General features: G+C 42.2%; 1 protein-coding gene across 7 annotated transcripts in view; it reads right to left on the bottom strand.

The window, feature by feature from the left end:
- VPS13B (vacuolar protein sorting 13 homolog B) overlaps positions 1–22,092 on the bottom strand; it is an 870,718-nt gene that overhangs the window by 19,023 nt on the left and 829,603 nt on the right. For all 7 annotated transcript variants that reach the window (XM_037999868.2, XM_073018246.1, XM_037999863.2 and 4 more), the window contains exons 55-56: positions 9,293–9,411; positions 3,554–4,359 (exon numbers count right to left, since the gene is read on the bottom strand). In XM_037999868.2, coding sequence (XP_037855796.2) covers positions 3,554–4,359; positions 9,293–9,411 — 925 coding nt within the window. The remainder of the gene's footprint in view (positions 1–3,553; positions 4,360–9,292; positions 9,412–22,092) is intronic.

The following is a 22,092-nucleotide window of genomic DNA, read 5'->3' as shown; positions in this document are numbered from 1 at the left end:
AATTCTCACAGTAACTACAAGAAAAGTATTCTCTCCCTTCAAATCAGTGCAGGTTAGCTGGTGACTGAGCTGCTGCCTGGGTCAGGGAATGGACCAGGCACAGGAGGCAGAGGTGCATGCAACATGGTGGTACTGCTTCCATGGCCTCACAGGCAGGAAAAGGGGGAGACTGAGGCTTGGAGACTAAGCCAACTGCTCACAGTCCCCTGGATGATCCACCTGTGGGCTGGGTTTCCAACCCAGGTTTTCCTAATTCCGAAGCCCACCCACCTCTTCCTTCTGTGAGCTCAGGCTGCAAAGAGTAGGCAAAGGAGCTGGGGAGGCTGTGGAATATTCCTCCATGGAGGGCCTTCTCTGGAGGTAAAGAAACAGCAGATTCCCTTTAGCCCTGAATGGCTGTAAGGGTGTACCTAACGGCAGAAGGTTGGTCTAGAAACATCTTAATTCCCCATCTCTCCAACGAGTCCATGTATAAAAGAAAAGAGAGTAGCTATGGCCAAGCAGTGTCCCCCATGACAGGCCTGTTCAGTTTGGAGCCACGGGTGCAGAGAGGGAGTGGGAATCTGCCTTGGCCTCCTCCTCCTGCCAGTGGCAGGTTCTCCCCTGTGGTGGGGTTGGAATCCTTGAATCCTGAAGCCACTGCCTGATAGAAGGGCTATGTGGAGGCCAGAGCTACATCTCAGTGGCATCTGAGCTGGACAGAAGAGGGCAGACAGATCCAAAGGTACTCCTTTATTGTCCTGCAATAGCAAATCTATCTTTTGCTCGGTCATTTGGAAATTGTGTTGAAGAAGGGAGTCTGCCTGGCTCCTATCAAACTAAACCTTTGGGTTAGAGAGGGGCCTCAGGATAAATACCACATGCATTCCTTCAGACAGGGTCAGTTACTGATTTCCAATTACTATTTATTTTCATTCTGCCTCTCCTACCCCTACCTTTTTTAGTTGTTTAATTTTTAAATATTTTTTATGTTTTCGGAAATGGAGTCTCGCTCTGTTGCCCAGGTTGGAGTGCAGTGGTGCGATCTTGGCTCACTGCAACCTTCACCACCCAGGTTCAAGCAATTCACCTGCCTCAGCCTCCCAAGTAGCTGGGACTACAGGCGCACGCCCCCATGCCTGGCTAATTTTTTGTATTTTAGTAGAGACGGGGTTTGACCGTGTTGCCCAAGCTGGTCTCGAACTCCTGAGCACAGGCAATTCACCCACCTCAGCCTCCCAAAGTGCTGGGATTACAGGCATGAGCCACTGCACCTGGCCTGTTTATTTTAAAAATCTCTTCAAGTTGATACCACAACTTCCCTAGAAATGAGGTAAGGGTGTTTTCCATGACAGGCAGGGGCACTCTGACCCAAGTGAGATGTGGGTGGGCAACTTGCCCACCTGCAGCCCGCTCTCTCCCTTCCCTCGACAAGGATCACCTGGGAGTCTGGAGCCTCCAACATCTTCCCATTTCCTACTCCTGCAATCACTGCTTTTTTCCAGATGATCTTCAGATTGTCCATAGATTTTTAGTGACAGAGTTTCCAATAGGCTCTGAAAACTTGGCCCTCTATATTAGAAGCCCTTATGTTGGTATACAGTGAGATTGGAATGGCAGCTTAGAGGATTTTTAGGTGAATTATATAAAATTCAAATAGAATGTTCTTGTGAAAGCTCATTAAAAATAGAAACCAAAACGAAGAGCTCGTTTTTAGCACACGGGCTGCACGGCCCGTTACTTGGTGCCACAGGTAGTTTCCCTGCTGCTTACTGCACTGCTGCGTGGTGCAGAGACTGAATGGGAGCCTTCGTCCTTGCCAGGCCTCAGACTGGAGCTCAGTAACCTACGTGCCTGCTGCTTATGTGAAAAAGCAAAGATTGCCTGAAGGGAAAGTTTCTGGAATTGTTTATAAATACACCCATCTGTTAAATTTGAAATGTGAACTGCTTATTTTTAAATAAGTTTTTAGCAAGAGGGAAATGTTTTCTTCATTGTTGTGCAAGCTATCAAGACAACAGGTCTGGCAGGACCCTCTCCCTGATCTTGTTGTTATCTTTTATAAAAGAGTCTAGATAACCCTAGTAAGTCTATGAATTTCATTATGGAGAAAATGTAATCTGACCAATATGGCAATAACACAGGTCGTTTACTGCTACAATCTTAATCTTATATGGGAATGCATTCACGAAATACAGCTTTACAAAGAGGATAGAACAAAGGCTCTCTCCTCTGTTACTTTCAGAAAGTAAGATTTCCATGTTTTTTATTGGAAAGGGCTGACAAGGCTAACTCTGGATGCTGTTCTTTGCTTGAATTTCTGGGAGCCCAATTATCAAACTAAAACTGCTTTAGAGTGAACTTGGCTCAGGAACACACACTGTGATGCTGATTACCATAATGTACCCTGAGACCACGTGGTTCCCACCACTCAATCTTTATTTTTTGGGACAAGGTCTTGCTCTGTCACCCAGGCTGGAGTGCAGTGATGTGATCATAGCTCACTGTAGCCTCAAAGTCCTGGGCTCAAGCAATCCTCCCACCTCAGCCTCCATAGTAGCTGGGACTACAGGTGCGCGACACCACACCTGGGTAATTTTTTAACTTTAATTTTTTGTAGAGACGAGGTTTCACCAGTTGGCCAAGCTGGTCTTGAACTCCCGTGCTCAAGTGATCCTCCCACCTCAGCCTCCCAAAGTGCTGGGATTACAGGTATGAGCCACTGCACCCGCTACCCACCAGTCTCTAGGACACAGTAGTCCCTCTACAAAATTTTGTATGCATGTTCAAGCCAGCCCCTGCAGACTTTTCCAGCCAGACTGAAGGAATCCTTACCTTTCCCACTGAGTCCCTGAGAAACAGCAGCCCTCAGCCTGCAAGAGGCCACTTGCCTGGCCCCAGAGAGTGGAAGGGCCATTCCTTCTCTTTGAGCTCAGGTCTGTGGAGAGGTTGACACACTCACAGCCTTCGCTTTGCCAGCTGTCTAGACAGGCAGTACAGCACTGGATAGATAGAGGGGTCAGTGTGCATCTTACGAGCACACAAATCCTCTGAATTTCTCACCTGCTGCTATTCATGAATAGGAATGAAGAAAACTAATAAACAAGAACTGGACTTCTTTTAGGCCCAGGGACTGAAGACATGGGCTAGTTTTCCTGGTTGATCTAGGGTGCTAAGAAAGGGCTCTGTGCCTGCAAGGTGCTAAAAAAAAGTGTTTGCTAAACTGAACTAAAATTCTAAGTTACAGAACAGCTACTACTGCTTGAATGTTAATTAAGTGGCAAGCAAAATGCTGGATACCTCACATACTTTCATCTGATCCTCTCAGAAATCTTTGAAGCCATTTTATCAAGGAGGAAATGGAGACTCAGGAAGAAGGTTCAATAACTTGCCCAAAGTCTTACAGCTAACAGTGGCAGCCTCTAAATTTAGATCCAGTTGTGTGTGACTGTAAAGCTCAGGTGTGTTACCTCTTGCCAATTGCTTCTTTAGGTCTTGAAATGAGGTGCTACCCCAAGCGTGTCATTTCTGCCCAGGCTCTAGCTCATCACAGACCCTCAGCTTGTGTTCTTACCTGCTCTGAAAAGGGCCCCCGCGGCATAGTGCATTGCCAGGGCGTGCACAAGCTGCCTCGCAGTGGTGAAGATGGGTCCTCTTTCAAACACTGAGAAGGAGAGAGGAGTGTGGTCTGAGGCTATGTACAGCTTGAGGGAAGCGTGGATGCTGACGAGCAAATTCACTGGCTGGATCACCAGTTTCCGTAACTTCACAGGATTCACCAAGGCCCTGGCGTGCTGTGTGACCTGCACGGGCAACATCTGTTTACCCCCAGAGAGGTGCGTGGAGTGACCAGCCAACCTGCTGTTAGGAAGGTAAGTGTCAAACAAAGTCTTGATGTAGTATACAAATGTGTCTTCCACATACAACCGAGCAGGTTTTAATTCAAAGCTGAACTCGTTAATATCACAGAGGATGCTCTTGCCTTCATTTAAGGTGATGCAAAGTTTGATAAAACAGTTTTCCTTGTATTCTTCCAGCTCTTTGTTAGATATGAGGAGACTCTGCATTTTAGAACACTGAATGGGTTCTGCTTTTTCTCCCTGGCAGACTAAGACAGCAAAGTGGAAATTGGATTTGTTATAAAGCTGGTTGTCTAGCTGCAGGTCCCCACAGCAGATCTCCACACAGTAAAGTTCAAACAACGCAGCCGCAGGCTCTTCCCCAGGGAGGGGACCAGCTCCCGGGGCCATGCAGAGAAAAACATTGTCCAGTGTGAGTCTCAGAAGCTCAGGTGATGCTTTGTGGTGGGTGAGGTCATCAAACACTGCCAGACTCAACTGAGTGATAAACATTTTGAATGTAACAATCTTCTCCTGGGCTCTAGAAGAGAAAGGGACAAGAACATTAGTCTCCCCCACTCACCTTTTCTTTCTCTCTTCTTTCTTTTTTAATGACAGTACCCTATTAAATACCTCCTGATGGGATATCAGACTCTCATAAGAAACAAATAAGAACTCAACTTTCAGGACATTGTGTCTGGACGGAGCCCGTCACACTCCAACAGTATTGGGAAATGTTCCCAATGGGACTATTATAAGCTCTTGTCATGTTTCCGTATGTTTCCCTTATCAACACCAGATTTTTACTCCAAAATCCCTCTGGTCTTTGTGTATTAATTCTCTATCATGATGATCACAAGACAGAAAGAGAGAATAAAGTAACTGAGACTCCCTAAATTGAAAAAGTCACGTGAGCAGAAGAAAAGTTAGCAGGAATTCCTGCCACAACTGCCCACCAACCATACCTGAGTCCATGCTTAGCTCTTCTCCATCTCCATTTCTGGGGTGGAACTACCCTTGCGTCTGTCTCAGGTGAACCCCTCTAAAGTACACTAAATCACTCTGCTCTCACCTACTCAAAGACATCCCTCCAGCAACTCACACCCCTTTCCTCCATCATCTTTTTCTTCATTACTAGCAGCTTGTAAACATGCTGTCATCTCTTAGCTCAAAAAATCCCTCATGACTCCACTCTGTCCCTTAGTTACCACTCATTTTTCTGATCCTCTCTATATAGAAACTCTAAAGTGTGTTCTATACACATTGTCTCCAACTCCTCTCCTTCCCTGCTCTCTAAGGCTTGCTCCAAGCAGCCTTTTGTGCCCCCATCCCCAGCCTAATAAAATAACTCCTGTTCTCAAAAGAAGACATTCATACAGCCAACAGACACATGAAAAAATGCTCATCATCACTGGCCATCAGAGAAATGCAAATCAAAACCACAATGAGATACCATCTCACACCAGTTAGAATGGAGATCATTAAAAAGTCAGGAAACAACAGGTGCTGGAGAGGATGTGGAGAAATAGGAACACTTTTACACTGTTGGTGGGATTGGAAACTAGTTCAACCATTATGGAAAACAGTATGGCGATTCCTCAAAGATCTAGAACTAGATGTACCATATGACCCAGCCATCCCACTACTGGGTATATACCCAAAGGATTATAAATCATGCTGCTATAAAGACACATGCACACGTATGTTTATTGCGGCACTATTCACAATAGCAAAGACTTGGAATCAACCCAAATGTCCATCAGTGACAGATTGGATTAAGAAAATGTGGCACATATATACCATGGAATACTATGCAGCCATAAAAAAGGATGAGTTTGTGTCCTTTGTAGAGACATGGATGCAGCTGGAAACCATCATTCTTAGCAAACTATCACAAGAACAGAAAACCAAACACCGCATGTTCTCACTCATAGGTGGGAACTGAACAATGAGATCACTTGGACTCGGGAAGGGAAACATCACACACCGGGGCCTATCATGGGGAGGGGGGAAAGGGGAAGGATTGCATTGGGAGTTATACCTGATGTAAATGACGAGTTGATGGGTGCTGACGAGTTGATGGGTGCAGCACGCCAACATGGCACAAGTATACATATGTAACAAACCTGCACATTATGCACATGTACCCTAGAACTTAAAGTATAATAATAATTAAAAAAAAATATATATATATATATAACTCCTGTCAAGGTCATCAGTGACTTCCATTTGGCTAAATCAAATGATGGACTTTCAGGTTTTTGCTTACTCGACATACTAACAAATAATGACATTGCTGACAACTCCCTCCTCCTGGAAATACTTTCTTTCCTGTCTTCTCTCAGCTCTTCTACCTCTCTGACCACTCGTCCTCAGTTACCTATGGAGATCCCTCCTCCTCTCCCTGACCTCTTAAAGTGCCTAAGGCTCAGCCCTTGGTCCTCTTCTCACCCCCATCTTCACTAACTTCCTTGGGGATCTCATCCAGTCTCATGACCTAAAATACCATTTATATGTTGATGACTTCCAAAGTATACACTTAGCCTGGAGCTCCCCCCTGAACTCCAATCTTGTGTATCTACCTATTCACATGGTCATTTAGATGTCTAAATGACATCTCAGCTTATCATGTCTATAACCAATCTCTTGATCTTTCCTCCTAAACCTGCAGATAGTCTCTCTCATCTTAGTTAATGGCAACCATATCCTACCAGTTCTCAGACCAAAAATTTGGGTGTTATCCTTGATGCCTCTATTTTTAGCCATTCAATGTATTAGGAAAATCCCATTGACTTTTCCTTAGAAGTAGATCCAGAATCTGACTGTTTCTGACACTTCCACTGACACTTCCACTGACACCACTGTAGTCTAAGCCATCAGTGTCTCTAATATGAGCAACTGTAATCATCTCCTAACTAGTCTCCCTGCTTGCTTGTGCCCTTGTTTGTCTACAGTCTACTTTAACAAAGCGGCCAATGATCTTCTAGAAATTTAAGTCACAGTGTGTCACTTCTATGTTCAAAATGCTCCAATGAGTTCCTCATTTCGCTTATAACTAAAGCTATAAGCCCTTCAATGTCCCATGAGGTCTCCCTCCTTCTAGCTCTTACCTCCTGGACCTCATGCACTGCTACTTCCACTTCCACCCCCTCCACTGGGCCCACAACAGCCTCTTCCCTGTTCCTCCTCGATGCCAGGCACGTTGTTGCAGGCCTTTGAACTGGCTGTGCCCTTTGCCTGGGAAGCTCTTCCTTCAGATAGTCACATTACTAAGCCCCTACTGCTTTCCAGTCTCCGCCCAAATATCAACTTCTCAGTGCAGCTTACCAACACCACTTTGTTTAAAACTACACTCTCCCAGTCCCTTGGCCCTGGCACTCCCAGCGCCTCTTACTGAGCTCTGTTTTCATCCCTGTAGAATGCTGACCTTCTACTGCACCATAACATTTCCTTTCTTTTTATGTTTACTCTCTACACCCCCCACCACCCTGCCCAATTCCATGCCTATGAGGAGAAAGTGATCTTCTCCAGGGCAAGGATTGGGCCTTTTTATTTATGGATGTATCCTCATCCTGTGGTAGGCATCCAGTGAGCCCTTGAAAAAAACATTTGTTGAATGAATTAAGGAAGTTCCAAGAAATACCTGTACTTTTCTCATGAAAGGTTGCTTCTATTGTCATTAACATTTATGCCCTAGATAAAATGTTTCTGAAAGTGTTGAATAAACCTGAAATTTTGTACTATACTAGTTAAAAGTTCATCTCCAATTTTGTTATGCTATTAATTTTTTATGAACACTTTTGGGCAAAGAAAACATCCTATCCAACATTGTTTGAAATATTATAAATTCAAATTAGCAGAATCCAAATTAATGAGTTCTTAACCATATATGAGAAGCAATAAACCTCCCCCCCGCCCAAACGGAGATGGAGTTTCGCTCTGTTGCCCAGGCTGGAGTGCAGTGGCATGATCTTGGCTCACTGCAACCTCCGCCTCCTGGGTTCAAGTGATTCTCCTGCCTCAGCCTCTTGAATAGCTGGGATTACAGGCACCTACCACCAAGACTGGCTAATTTTTGTACTTTTAGTAGAGACACGGTTTCACCATGTTGGCCAGGCTGATCTCAAACTCCTGACCTCAGGTGATCTGCCCACCTCGGCCTCCCAAAGTGCTGGGATTACAGGTGTGAGCCACCACACCCAGTTGCAATGAACTTTTTAAAAGAAAGATTTAAACAAATGTATGGAAGTTGGTGGTATTTATATTTTAATATTAAATTATTTTTTCTGATCATAAAATAAATGCTATTATAAGAAATCAAAATACAGAAATCAAATAATAATTAAATATTAAATAACTCATTAACCCCCCCATATCTGTTACCAATTTTGATTGTTTTCTTTTCAGTCTTATTTCTAGGAATGTTTTCTGTGTGAGTATGTATACATATGTACTTATGTGTGTATGTATGTACAGATAACACATAACTAGGATCATATATATTCAATATTATATTCTACTTGTTTTATTTTAGATTATATAATATGCATTTTCTATTCCATTAAAATTCTTTGAGATCTACTTTTTGCAGTTGTAACATTTATAGTACAATTATAGTACATCTATTTCCCTATGGATGGGCATTTTTACTTTGAATATTTTGCCATTGTAATTGTGTGATATCTCTCACTGTGTACATCTCTCTGTGTATATCTTTGCTCACTTCTCTACTTCCTTAACTCTTAAACTCTTAACACACTTAAAAGTGGAATTTCTAAGCCAAAAGGATTTTAAAGCTCTTAACATGTATTACTAAAGTGCTTTCCAGGAAATAGTACCAATTTACACTTTCACCAGGACTGGATATGATACGACATCATTGTTAATTTGATAAATTAGCATTTCTTTGATTACTTATATTTCCTCTTAGAATTTTCTGTTTATGCCTATTGCCTCTATTTTTGTTTCTGTAAGGCTATCTTTATTCCTATTGAATTATGTGAATTCTTTTAAATTAAGAATATTAACTCTTTGTCTATTTCAAGTTTTTACAACCTGATGGCAACATTCAGGTCAAAGTAGGGGGTGGAAAATATGACTCTAAGAGGCGTATTTATATTTGATGTAGCTCTAATTGCTAAGTTTTATTATTAATTACTACACTGTCATGCAGATACAGAGGTATTAATGTGCATTTCATGCTAATAATAGTGGTATGATTCCAAGATGCATAGTTTGTAAATCAGTTTGTTAAACCTACCACAGAAGGAGTGGAAGTGGTATCTAGGAAAGATGGTTTATTGCTGCCTATTGAAGGTATGATTTATTGCTAATAACCATATTTTTTATGGATTATGCGATAATTAACAAAAAGCTTTAATACATATGCAGAGATGACAAAGATAAATAGTAAGTTTACAACTTTATAACAGGAACACTTACTATGTTGTTACAGGGAAAATAATTAAACCTACCTATTGCTGTTGGTTAAAATAGGTCCTGCTTTTCCTTCTGGGGCCACAGTGATGAAGACTGTGCCACACTGATGTACAGTGTCCACATACACATAGCCAAAGCCAGTCAGGAACACAACCTGCAGAAAGAATATTCAAAATCTGATTAAAAAGAAATAAGAAACACTACTGAAGTGGCTTGACTTCAGATGTCTCCAGTTCTGATTCAATACCACAAACAATTCCTGGTTATATTTCTTTATATCCATGTGTATGGGCTATTCAGTTGACTTGAAATGAAAAAAAAAAATACCCAAAAGATCAAAACCAGATTTTTCAATATTCAGCTGTAAGGTTCATAGAAAAAAATGATGGATGATGGGGCATGAGTGTCTTCATTCTCTGCTTTTTTGGAATTGGCAAATAACTCTGTGTGGGCTGGAGTCCAGACATGGGGCCCGCTATATGTGTGCATATGAATCGTTGTGGAAAAAAAACCTAAAACTCGGGACTTGAAGTGCAATGTGCAAACAACTTTCAGGCTCTTGGGTGTGAACTTACTACTATGGGGATGTCCTTCTGGACTAAGGACACAAAAACATATCTCAAAACGCACCTAAAAACATATCACAATCCCTCCAGGGTCTTTTGCATAACTTGTAACAAGAATGGTAGATATAAGTTAATTTGTTCAGAGTAAAAAATTAATTTTTCTAACATGAAAAGATGGACTAAGACCTAGAAAAAAGCTCTACCTCAGGATCCAGGTGCCAGACAGCAGAACAAATACCCCTTCAGTATTAAATAGCGAGTTGCTTAAATGGGTAAATATTTGAAAACAGAACAAGGCTATTTAAAAAACAACTCCAAGAACATCATGTTCACAGCCAGGATTACCTGAGGGTAGGGGCAAAATCCTCCTTATGCTTGGGAAGGCTGGTTCTGATGATTTGCAGTATCAATTCGGTCCAAGTCTGGGCCCTTTGTTATTATTAGGGCAGCAAATAAAAGCAGACAGACTGAAAATTCCTGGATGATGGAACAAAGGTAGGCTCTTGCTTGACCAACAATGAATATATTCTAATTTTGATCACATGAAGAAGCACCAGAGTGTACAAAGAACCACAGGAGGAAGCCACAGAGTCACATTTGGAAGCAACTTCAAGGTCGCTGGCCTTCTTTCTCATGCAGTGGCTTTCTCATGGACTTCAGAAATTCAGAATTTCTGACCATCTTCAGCATGTAGGTTACCTGGATGTCATCTCTGCCATCTGCCTCTGCTCCTTGCTGCAGCCCAGCCCCTCCAGCTCTGCCTGGTTCTTCCACCGCTGTCTTCTTTTTCATTCTACAGCCTCTGCTTCAGCTGAGGCCCTTGTCTGCCACTCACTACTCACTATGCCTAGAATATACTTTTCCCCATGCAAGTCCTTTCAAAAGCCTGTATGTCTTTGTGCATACAGCTTAAAGGACAGCTTACTCCATAAAGCCATCTTTAATTTTTCTATTCCCTTCTGGACTGACACCTACTTCTACATTCTAAAACAATTCTAACCATATTTCTATTTGACCAAAAATATCATTGTCTGTACTACAGTTACTTGTTTATGTGCCTGACCCCATTATTATATTGTAAACCTCTTGACAGCAGAAATGGAGTCCATTTTTTCTATCTGTATTCTCTATGAACACATTTCCCAAATGGACTGTTTTGCAAAAATATCTTTTTCAAAAGACTTGTATTCTGAATTTGCCCTATTTGTTCCAGGGTAAAAATTAAACTTACAATAAAATTTGAGACTAAAACATAATTAATGGCTTAAAAATGGCTCGGGTCATGAATCTAAAACAAAAGAGATATTCTTTAAGAAATATTCCTATTTATAAACCCCATCCCTTGGTAGATACATAAGGTAAATCAATTGCTTTTCTTTACTAGGTTGAATGATATGAAATTATCCACTCAGTAGAAACCTTTTTAAGTCCCATGCTCCCATCTCATATTCCTTTTCCTAAGTCACTGCACACAACTTCAGGACCCCTTAGAGGAGAGAGGGAGGGGATGCGAATAGAGAAATATTTACTGTTCTGCTGTCTCGAAGTGATCTTCAGGTATTATGAAATGAAGATACTTACACTTTCTAGAATAATAAACCTAAGGTAAGGTGATGGTTTCTGTTAAATACCCCAAGGGCCTTCTGAAGGCAAGCAAATTAACCTGAACTTTCACGTTACTTCTGGCCAAAAACCTAGACTCTCGAGGGAAATTTTTGCTTGTTGTCCCTTTCACTCACTGCTATGAGTGGAAGAGACACAGACTTTAGTCTATCCTTGTCTTTTCACATTTAGAGAAACAACTTACACCTTGTAGCCTTTTGTATAATGGCAGCTCTAGGGGTTTGAGAGTTAGGCACCTGAGTGATACAGGAATTAGGCATCTATATCCAGGTTCCCCACAATCCAAAGTAAATCCTTATCTTGGTCTAATGGTTTGAACCATCAATTACTTGACAAGCACTTAAAGAGTGCCTACAAAGAATTATTCACTACATCAGGCACAGAGAAGATGCAGTCCTACCCTTGCGTTGCTCACAGCCCAATTGGTGAAAAAGCCAAGTACACAAACAATGAGACAACAAGTAACAATTCCAGAGCAGAGGTGTATAAAATGCTTCTCCTTCTCAGTGTATTCACCATCAGGGACTCTGTGTAAGCTCCATGAGGGCACTGGTTTTGTGTCTGTTTACTTCAGTTCTTACAACCAGTGCCGGGTACTCAATAAAGATAAGGCTGATGATCTGAACATACATCTTCTAAATGTGGCTTCTGCTGTATTGACTTCCAGTGTCCACCCATGTCTAGCTCTTCTCTCCTCCTGGGAATAGAGCAGGATTATACTCCCCATCACCCCTGCAGTTAGATATGGTCTTGTGACTAGTTTTGGCCAATGGGCTAAAGGCAGAATTGACATGTATTCCTTCTAGAGAATAAATAAAGGCTTTATGTTTCACAGCTCAGTGGTGGGCCAAATCTGGTCCACTGCCTGCTATTGTGAATAAGGCTTTATTGGAACATGCTCATTTACTTACATATCTCTCCATCCTAATGAGAAGCTGGGAAAACATAAGGCCTGCAAAACCTAAAATATTTACAATCCAGACCTTAAAAAAATATTTGTTGACTCCTGCTCTAGATAGCTGTGGAAGACTGTTGCACAATGAATTTGTATATCCCAGTATCCATGCCCTTGTGTAGTACCTTCCTATACTGACATTGGGCGTGGCTATGTGACTTTCTTCAGCTAACATGACATCAGCAAGTAAGAATCTTGATACAGCTTGCTTATTGGGGTTTTCCCACTTGCCACCCTGGGCTAGCCTCCGTAAGGAGGACAGACAACATGGTGAGAGCAACACCCAGACTTCCCAGCTGAACCCATACCTCAGCCAACTCTCCAGGTGAATGCATATGCATGACTAATCCCAGGCTCATCCTGCAGAAAAGTCACTTGGCCACTTCCTCAGAATCATAAGAAGTTGTTAATCACTCTTCTTTTAAGCCAGTAGGTTTTGGGGTGGTTAGTTACAAGGGGGTAAATACGAGATGATGGACTTTCCATCAACCTGGGTCCCTGAGTGACCATGTAGAACAAAACCCCCTGAAGACACACACTAGATTTAGCATGAACAAGAAGTTCTAGGCTTATGATAGGCAGCATAACTGAGCTTATATTACTAATATAGATATTGGTGATAGAAGTAGTGTTCTAACAAAATCCTACAATATGAGACCCTGGCTTAATGGTCAGACAGTAGAAATCGATATTGAAAGCTATAAAAATGGGCATATATATTTTGAAGTGGTAAGATATTCAGTAAAACTGTTGCTTGAGATGACTTGGGAGGTAGATCATAAAATTAATAAATCTGTAGCTCTAGAAGATGAGGTCTGAAAACCAAACATCAGTGGTGTTATGTTGGCTGCTGTTGCCTGTGTCTGGAACACTACATTTTGTTTTATGAAGAGATGAGCTCAGGAAAGAATTGGCCAGGTTGCAAATAAAAATGAAAGATAATAGAGAGATTCCAGAAATTTAGAACCTTGCAAAGTTAGAAATACTTTTAAACCTACTATGGTCTGAATGTGTTCCCCCAAAATTCATACGCTGAAATTCTAGTCCCCCAGTGTGATGATATTAGAAGGCAGGGCCTTTGGAATGCAATTAGTGTCCTTATTAAAGAAGCCTGAGGCCAGGGACAGTGGCTCATGCCTGTAATCTCAGCACTTTGGGAGGCTGAGGCGGGTGGAGGCAGGAGTTCAGGATCAGCCTAACCAACACATGGTAAAACTTCATCTTTCCTAAAAATACAAAAATTAGCTGGGTGTGGTGGCGGGTGCCTGTAATCCCAGTTACTTGGGAGGCTGAGGCAGGAGAATTGCTTGAACCCAGGAGGCGGAGGTTGCAGTGAGCCGAGACTGGGCCATTGTACTCTATCCAGCCTGGGCAACAAGAGTGAAATTCCCTCTCAAAAAAAAAAACCAAAAAAAAAAACCTGAGAAACCCCTCATCGCTTCCATCATGTGAGGTTACAGTGAAAAGATGGTCATCCATGAACTAGGAAGTGAGTCCTCACCATATACCGAATCTGCCAGTACCTTGATGTTGGACTTGCTAGACTCCAGAACTGTGACAATATGTTTCTGTTGTTTATAAACTACCAGTCTGAGATATTTTGATATAGCAGCCTGAACAGACTAAGATAAAGCATCAAACAGCAAGGTCTAAAATTAGAAAGCCTCTGAACACAAAGGCAGATTAACACTCAGCCTTAAGACTGACTATAGGCAACACACTGTTGAAACTTCTTAACTGTTACATTGACTTGGAAAAAAATGCAGATCAAGGGTATAACTTTCCTGGAGAAGCTCTCTTAAATCCAGAGAGGAAGGAAGCAAGTAAGCAAATAAATGTGTCTTATGGACCATGGATATGGTTCCTGGCACAGGGAATTTTCTGGAACCAAATAGGTAAGAAGTCTACTAAGTTGAGAAATTACCACTGCCCTATACACTTACGAACCTGGACTAAAAAAGACTGTAATTATTTGAGATGCAATACAAACTTCAAGTGGCCAAGGAAGATCTCCCAGAGGGTGGAGCCAGGAACCTGAAGGATAATCATAAGAGCTCCTTCAAGATTAGAAACAGGGCCGGGCGTGGTGGCTCACACCTGTAATCTCAGCACTTTAGGAGGCTGAGGCGGGTGGATCACGAGGTCAGGAGATCTAGACCTCGGCTAACACAGTGAAACCCCGTCTCTACTAAAAAAGACAAAAAAATTAGCTGGGCATGGTGGTGGGTGCCTGTAGTCCCAGCTACTCCCCACTTCGGGACGCTGAGGCAGGAGAATGGCGTGAACCCAGGAGGCGGAGCTTGCAGTGAGCCGAGATCACGCCACTGCACTCCAGCCTGGGCAACAGAGCGAGACTCCATCTCAAAAAAAAAAAAAAAAGATTAGAAACAGTACTCAGTGAAAGCTGATTTCTTGCTTCCAGGGTATACACCCCATAATATGTGCCCAGAAAACATTCAGAATTGCCATAGGCAAGAGACTGCTGTATGTCTGTCATTCTTCCCCCTTCCACAGCGGAGGGGTTATTACTGTTACCCTCTCGTATAAAATGGCAGGGAAATGGGGAACAGGTAAGTCCACAGGTCTCCAGATCAAAGGGTGTCACATCCAGACTGAGCATCGCTCAGAAGTGCTGGACTTCAAGTGTGATGGAGTGACTGCTTCCAACCTTGGGGGGAAGATTTGTTCTGTGTGTGGGGAAAAAAATGATAAATGACTGATGGCCAAGAGGATTTTTTTTCTAGCTGTTTGTTATCACAGAATAACCCAGCCAGTCCTGATCAATGTCATCATTTGGTTCTTTTTTATTTCTTCACTTCACTAGCAGGGTGAGGTGGGGTGGTGTGGAAGGCTCTAGGTGACATATACTAAGAGACTCACTGTTTTGCCATTTGAATCTGTGTTAGAGCACTTTAGTAAGCAAGACACTATCATACTTATTTTTTGAGACAGGGTCTCACTCTGTTACCCAGGATGGAGTGAAGTGACACGATCATGGCTCACTGCAACCTCCGCCTCCCTAGGCTCGGTTGATCCTCCCACCTCAGCCTCCCAAGTAGCTGGGATTACAGGCGTTTGCCACCATGTCCAGCTAAGTTTTGTATTTTTCGTATGGACAGAATTTTGTCATGTTGCCCATGCTGGTCTCAGACTCCTGGGCTCAAGCAATCTGCCTGTCTTGGTCTCCCAAAGTCCTGGGATTATAGGCATGAGTCTCTGTGCTCAGCCCCATCGTACATATGTTAGGTCTAAGAAAACCATTTGAGGCCTGGATACTGGTTTCTACTTAGTACAATATCTTCTATGACAATTACAAACAAGAAGCATTTTGATATAACTTGTGCTTTTTTATCTACTCAGTTATCTTTATTTGAATGATTATATGTAACAAATATTTTTTACAATTATAACAATTTTACTAAGTAAATTAATTACAAGGTGACAAAATATTTGTTGTGTTTTTTTAAAAAATAGAGACAGGTTTCACTCTGTCAGCCAGGCTGGAATGCTGTGGTGTGATCACAGCTCACTGCAGCCTCCAGCTCCTGGGCTCAAGTGATCCTCCCACCTTAGCATCCTGAGTAGTTGGGAATAGAGGTGTGCACCACCATGCTTGGTGATTTTTTAAAAAAATTTTTTCTGTAGAGACAGGGGTTTTCGCTATGTTGCCTAGGCTGGTCTCAAACTCCTGGCCCCAAGTGATCCTCCTGCCTCGGTCTCCTGAAGTGTTGGGATTATAGGCATGAGCCACTGCACCTGGCCCCCTACTTTTGAACATTTAAGTTGAAGATAGTATCACACTCATCTTTTGCTGCAAGTTGATATGTCTAAACTGATCTGAAAATATGCTACTTAGGCATTTTATTTGTGCAGCTGACTTTGGGTTAAAAGTCATTTCTCACAAAAAATTTCATCCCCCATTTTCGGAAGGAATACATTTAAAATGTACTACTGATATCTCTATATAAGTAGTTTGTAAAAGAGTATCTTAAGTAGGAAACCATGCTATGGAAGAATTATAGACTTAGACTTTGAAAGGTGGGAAGAAGCGATTGAACCCTGGCCTGTAGAGGGAGAACAGGAGTGAAACAGGGCCTGCTTGGTCTCAGGTGGAGGTCTGTTTTAAGCAACCTAGTGGACTGGGTTCTCTTCTCTGGGCTGGAGTCTGTGTTTTAGGAATCATTTGTGGGGTGGTTATGGAGAGAGACTTGAGAGTGGAGAGGCTGACAATGGAGAGACCTATTAAGGTACTATTGCTAAAAGCTGGGAGAGAGATGATGAACCAAAGGCCTGAAGCAGACCCTGGTCACAGAGGGAAGGGGCAGATTCCAGAGACGACCCTAGTCACAGAGGGAAGGGGCATATTCCAGAGACGTTTCTGAGGTATTTCTGACAGAAGCTGGTGGCCTACTGGATGTGTGGAGAATCAGAAAGAAAGGAAGACACTGGGAAGCAGTAGGCAGAAGGCAGGCTGGGAAACCACACAGTCCTGGGTTTGAATCCCAGGACCATGTATCCTGAGCAAGTTCACCTCTCAGAGCTTTGGGTAGCATCTACTTTTAAAGGATGTGACAGGGACTAATGACTATACCTGTAGAGAGCTTGAGATAAAACAGGCATTCAATATTATCTGAATCCACTGTATTTATGGTTTTTGTACTGGGAAAACAGGGATGACATTAACTGATGCAGAGACTCCAGAAGAAGCTGGCTTGGGGTAAGAAAAACGATCATCTTGGTTTCAGATGTGTTGATTTCAGATGCTTGTAGGATTTTCAGGCTGAGGTGTCTAGTGGGCAGGCAAAAACACAGATTTGCATACTGGGAGTAATGTGGGGGCCGGAAATCAATTTCTGGGAGTGACTGGGTGATAGGCAGTAGCTAAAGGTATGAGGTGAATTAGATATCCAAGAGAAGAAAGGAAGATGAATTTCTAAGTTGATCAAGGTAGGAAGGATCAGATAGAGATGAAAAGAAAACAGTAGATATTCTGGATGTAACTTTTTCCCACTGTATACTTTTTGAAAAACATCTTAGGGAAATCACTACTCCTGAGTATCTTTGGAAACAGTTGTGACTCATCCAGAACAAACTGTAAACACACAGAAGACTGTAGACCAGGGCACCTAGCAGACATTCAGAAGTCAGTGCCAACTTGCTGGTAGCTGTTCGACTGTGCCCTGGAGTACTGGGAAGGGGAGCAAAATAAGCAAGAAGTCAAAATACCTGCATTACACATTTTATAAATCAGACATTCACCTGCATTGACTTTTCTTCTTTATAAAAATTCCTTAATGGAGGGTAGAGATAACTCTGAAAATTACTACCTGCTGCTTTAAGCTTCAGTGTTCAAGGTTACCTCTGTGTGATCTGCACCAAATGGAGAGATTACACATTTGAGTCCTGGTTCATCAAGGCATTTAACAAAGTATGTTCTGATATTCTTGTAGATAATATCTTATACAGTATAGTTTAAAAGTGATTTTCGATGCATTTTCTTACTTAAGAAACATGGACTAGATGACAGTAGAGTCTGGCTGAATGACCCCATGCATTCAGGGAGTGTCTAGTGATTCACTGCAGTATGTCGACCATGAACTTGTCCTGTTCAACATATTTATTAATGACCTGGACGAACATGTAGAATGCACGCTCACCACATCTATGGATGACATAAAGCTACCAGGGATACTTAATATGTTAGATGACAGCATCACAATTTTTTAAAAAGTGATTTCAACAAGCCAGACTAGGCCAATATCAACAAGACTTAATTTACTTGGGATAAATGTAAAGTCCTGTCTTCGGGTTCAAAAAGTCAACTGTATAGCAAGTCATACGATAAAGACCTGGGGGATGTGGTTGACCACAAGTTCAATATAACAAACAGTCTGAACTCATTAATAAAAAGCTAACTCAATCTTTTACTTTATTAATGGAAGCATAGGGAGGTAATAGCTGGTTAGACCACATTTGGAATACTGTGTGTAATTCCGGCTGCCAGATTTTTAAAAGGGAACATAACACGCTAGAGTGTTCACATAGGGTAACTGTGGTGATGGGTGTGGAAATTGCATTTACTGAAGGAATGATTCAAGGAACCAGAAATGTTTGGCCTGGATAAGGGAACACTTAGGAAAGATGTTGGAGCTGCCTTCAAATAATTGTAGCGTTGCTGTATTTGAGGGGAAATAAACAGTCTGTGATGTCCCAGACGGCAAAACAAAGATGAATGAACGGATGCTACAGAGTAATAGTTTTCAGATTGATACAAGAGAAAATTTCTCATAGCCACCACTGGATAAGTTATGACTATTACACTGGGAGCCTTCTGGGGTGAGATGTCATGGAAGGGATTCTTGCATTAGGTAAATGGGGAGATTAGAAAATCTCTTCTAACCTGTGCTTTGATGAACTTTCAGGCAGCTAGTATTTGTAGCCAGGGCAAGACTTCAGAGGACAGACAAGTAGCCTGAGCCTGGTGTAGGAAAAACAGGACTGGACCACATGGGAGCACATTTAGGCTCCAGCTTGCTCCTGCTTAGTTGTAAGTCACCTAGCTGATTCCTCTTTAAGCCTCAAATCTCTCATCAGTAAATAAACATAAAAATTATCACCCTATCTTAGAATTTTTGCAGCAATCAAAGGTTTTATCTTCCCTTTACTGCATTTATTGGTTACTCAAGTCCTTGAAGGCAGGAATTATGCCTTATTTAGGGCAAAGGGCTTGGCACCTGATAGGTCCTCAGTAAAACTTTGAACAAATGAATAAAAGAATGGAGACTGTGCCTGTGAAAACACTTGGTAAATGGCACAGAGCTGTAGAAACATGAAGGACTATCATTCTCTCCTCCCCACAAAACAATCCATTTGCGAAGAAACAGCAGTGACAATGACCCGACTATGGACGTCTGTTAAGAGTCAAAGATCATGAGAATTTAATGGATCTTTTCAGAAGGGAATTTACCTGCAAAGGGATCATTTTAAGTCAATTTCTGGGGTTCAAACTACTCATTCTTTGCAGTTCAATGGCTCAGCAAGTACTTTTCATAATGCAATGACTTCCCATGACTCATAAGATAAAAACCAGAATCCTTGATAAGACCCACGGGGCCTTGCCAGGTTTGGTCTCTCATTGCCTCACCAGCTCCCTCTCCTACCCTCTGTCATCTGGCGCTACAGCCTTTAGTTCCCTAAAAGGACCACGTGCCCCCTGAACACTGAAGCTTTAAACATATTGCTCTTTCTACCTAGAAAGATTCCCTACTCTCTTGTCTAGGAGAGCCTGTTCACCTTGAAGACACAGAGGCAAGGTCTCTCCATCAGAGACACCCTCCTTGACCTCTCAAACTTGTCTGCCGTACACCCACATAGCACAACTGTACCTTTCCTGCATAGCTCCTCGTAGTGCTTATAATACAACTACCCATGAGATTACTTATTATCTATCTCCTCCACATGTAAACTTGAGGGCAGGGGCTGTGCTCCATTTTTGTTCAGTATATTTTACATGGTGCCAGTACCAAGTTATAATGTCTGGCATACATTAGGAACTCAGTATTTGTTGACTGAATGAATGAAGCAGGCTTCTCAATGTTGTTGGTAGTTAAGTGGTAACTACTATGTTTTCTTTGTTCCTTGTTTTGACTTTTTCAAAATAACATTGCCTAATTCTGACAAAAATAGTTTCTGAGTATCAGAAATTAAAATCCTATACACTATGATAGGAGTCTGAACTATTTTCCTGGTATGATCAAAATTATGACTTAAAATTATCGGTGTAAACTTACTTTTATGACTTTATTTATTGAGCACCTAAAGGCTGTTTTTGTCCTAAAGTCAGCCTACCACCAACTATCAAATCATGCGTATGAGCACCAGGTGCCACCTTCAGGTCTCTGGTTGAATAACCATGAGATGTCTTCTGACCAGGTGTGAGCCAAGGATCCAACCCTAAAAAGCACGCAGCAACTTTACAATCAGTATTCTGCAGCCTACATGTGAGCAGGTCTTCTAAATAACTCTTGGTCCAAAGAATACTCTGTGAGATTATACAACTCCTCTGTGCATATTTCCTCATGCAATCCATTTCAAAATTCTACAACATGAGACTATCTTATCTACACAACGGAAGCAGAGGGCTTGACTGAAAAAAGTTAAAGGAGTTTTCTTCCTTGCAGCATAATGGGCGTTTTATGGTGTTTTGATTTTGCTTGTTAGGTCAGCTTTGAAATTCACAGACCAAGGGCTGAGGAAGGTTCCTGGAAGACAAACTCCCTCCTCCAGAAGGACTGCTCCTCCCTTTCATCAGAGGACACAGCTCCCTTTGCTCCCCAGTGATTTATATGCCCTGGGATATTACTGAGGAGATGTCGGTGAGGGTCTGAAACAAATCTTCCTCCAGAGTAGGAAGTAAACCATGGTCTGCAGGACATATGGCACACAGCTTCTAAAAGATTAATGGGAACATGAGATTGCTGGGTCCTCAGACCACGATGCTAAGGGTGTTGGAAAGAGCACCTCCTCTTAGCTTTGAAGTATCCCTGACTACAAAGTTTTGAGGAAATTTAGAGTGAATGGGAATCCCCAAAATAATGTCTATCGTAAAGAATTCCTAAGTCAAATATAAGCAGGATTTCAAAAATCTTTAAACCCAGACAGGGGAGTTCAGGGACCCCTGAGAAGCTTGCAATATTTATTTTGTAAATCAATGAGACTGGGAGCATCTTCTGAGGCTGCATAGATCCCGTGGGTTTTCACTGTTCAGCCCCTGAGCACAGCTGACAGAAAGCACACGCCTGAGTAGTTTGTGGCCACTACAAATGCAGGTCTCCAGGGTGAGTGTGGCTCTCCAGGCCACTCAGCCATCCCTTCCTCTGTCTCCAGCCAGGTCCTTCACCAGTTTCCACAGCTACTGCTCTTCCCAGACCCCTCCCTTTTTCCTTCTCCCCCTTGGCAGATCAGTCATTCCACACTTCACAAATACACTTCACAGGGGCTTTAATGAAATCTTGAGAGATGAGAAAGAATGTGCCAGGAGGACTGGGAAAGAGGGGTGGCAAGGAGTTTCATGTAAGGAAACAGCATGCATTGTGCTCAGAGCACTGGCTTTGCAGTCTGGTGAATCTGGATAAAATTCCAGGCCTTTTGCTTCCACTACATGCAAATTAGACCTAGGTACTTCTAGAGGTCTTAGTTTCTACTTCTCCCTCCGTGGAGATGATAGTTCCTAACTTGTATGGCTGTTGTCAAGGTTAGATGAGAATGAATGTAAAGTGCTTAGAACAATGCCTCGTATGGAGTAAGTGATTATTCGATGATAACCATTATTATTACTGCAAATGCATTTATAACTTTAATATGTGGTTTGTAACCATTACAGTAGCCTACCTCGGAAGCTTGTTGCGAAGACCAAATGAACTAATAAATGTGAAAGAACTTTTTTAAAAAGTATGGCACAATATTATTCACTCATAAAAACAAATGAAGTTCTGATCCATGCTAAAACATGAACGAACCTTGAGAACATTATGCTAGGTGAAATAAGCCAGACACAAAAGGATACATATTTCATGATTCTACTTATCTGAGATGCTTAGAGCAGGCAAATTCATGGAGACAGAGACAAAGAAGAAGAGAGCTACCAGGGGTTGGAGGAGGGGAGAATGGGAATTACTGCTTACTGGGTACA

Source organism: Chlorocebus sabaeus, chromosome 8 (genome assembly GCF_047675955.1).
Source record: "Chlorocebus sabaeus isolate Y175 chromosome 8, mChlSab1.0.hap1, whole genome shotgun sequence".
In the NCBI taxonomy this organism is placed as follows: domain Eukaryota; kingdom Metazoa; phylum Chordata; class Mammalia; order Primates; family Cercopithecidae; genus Chlorocebus; species Chlorocebus sabaeus.
This window is presented reverse-complemented; position numbering and strand designations above follow the sequence as displayed.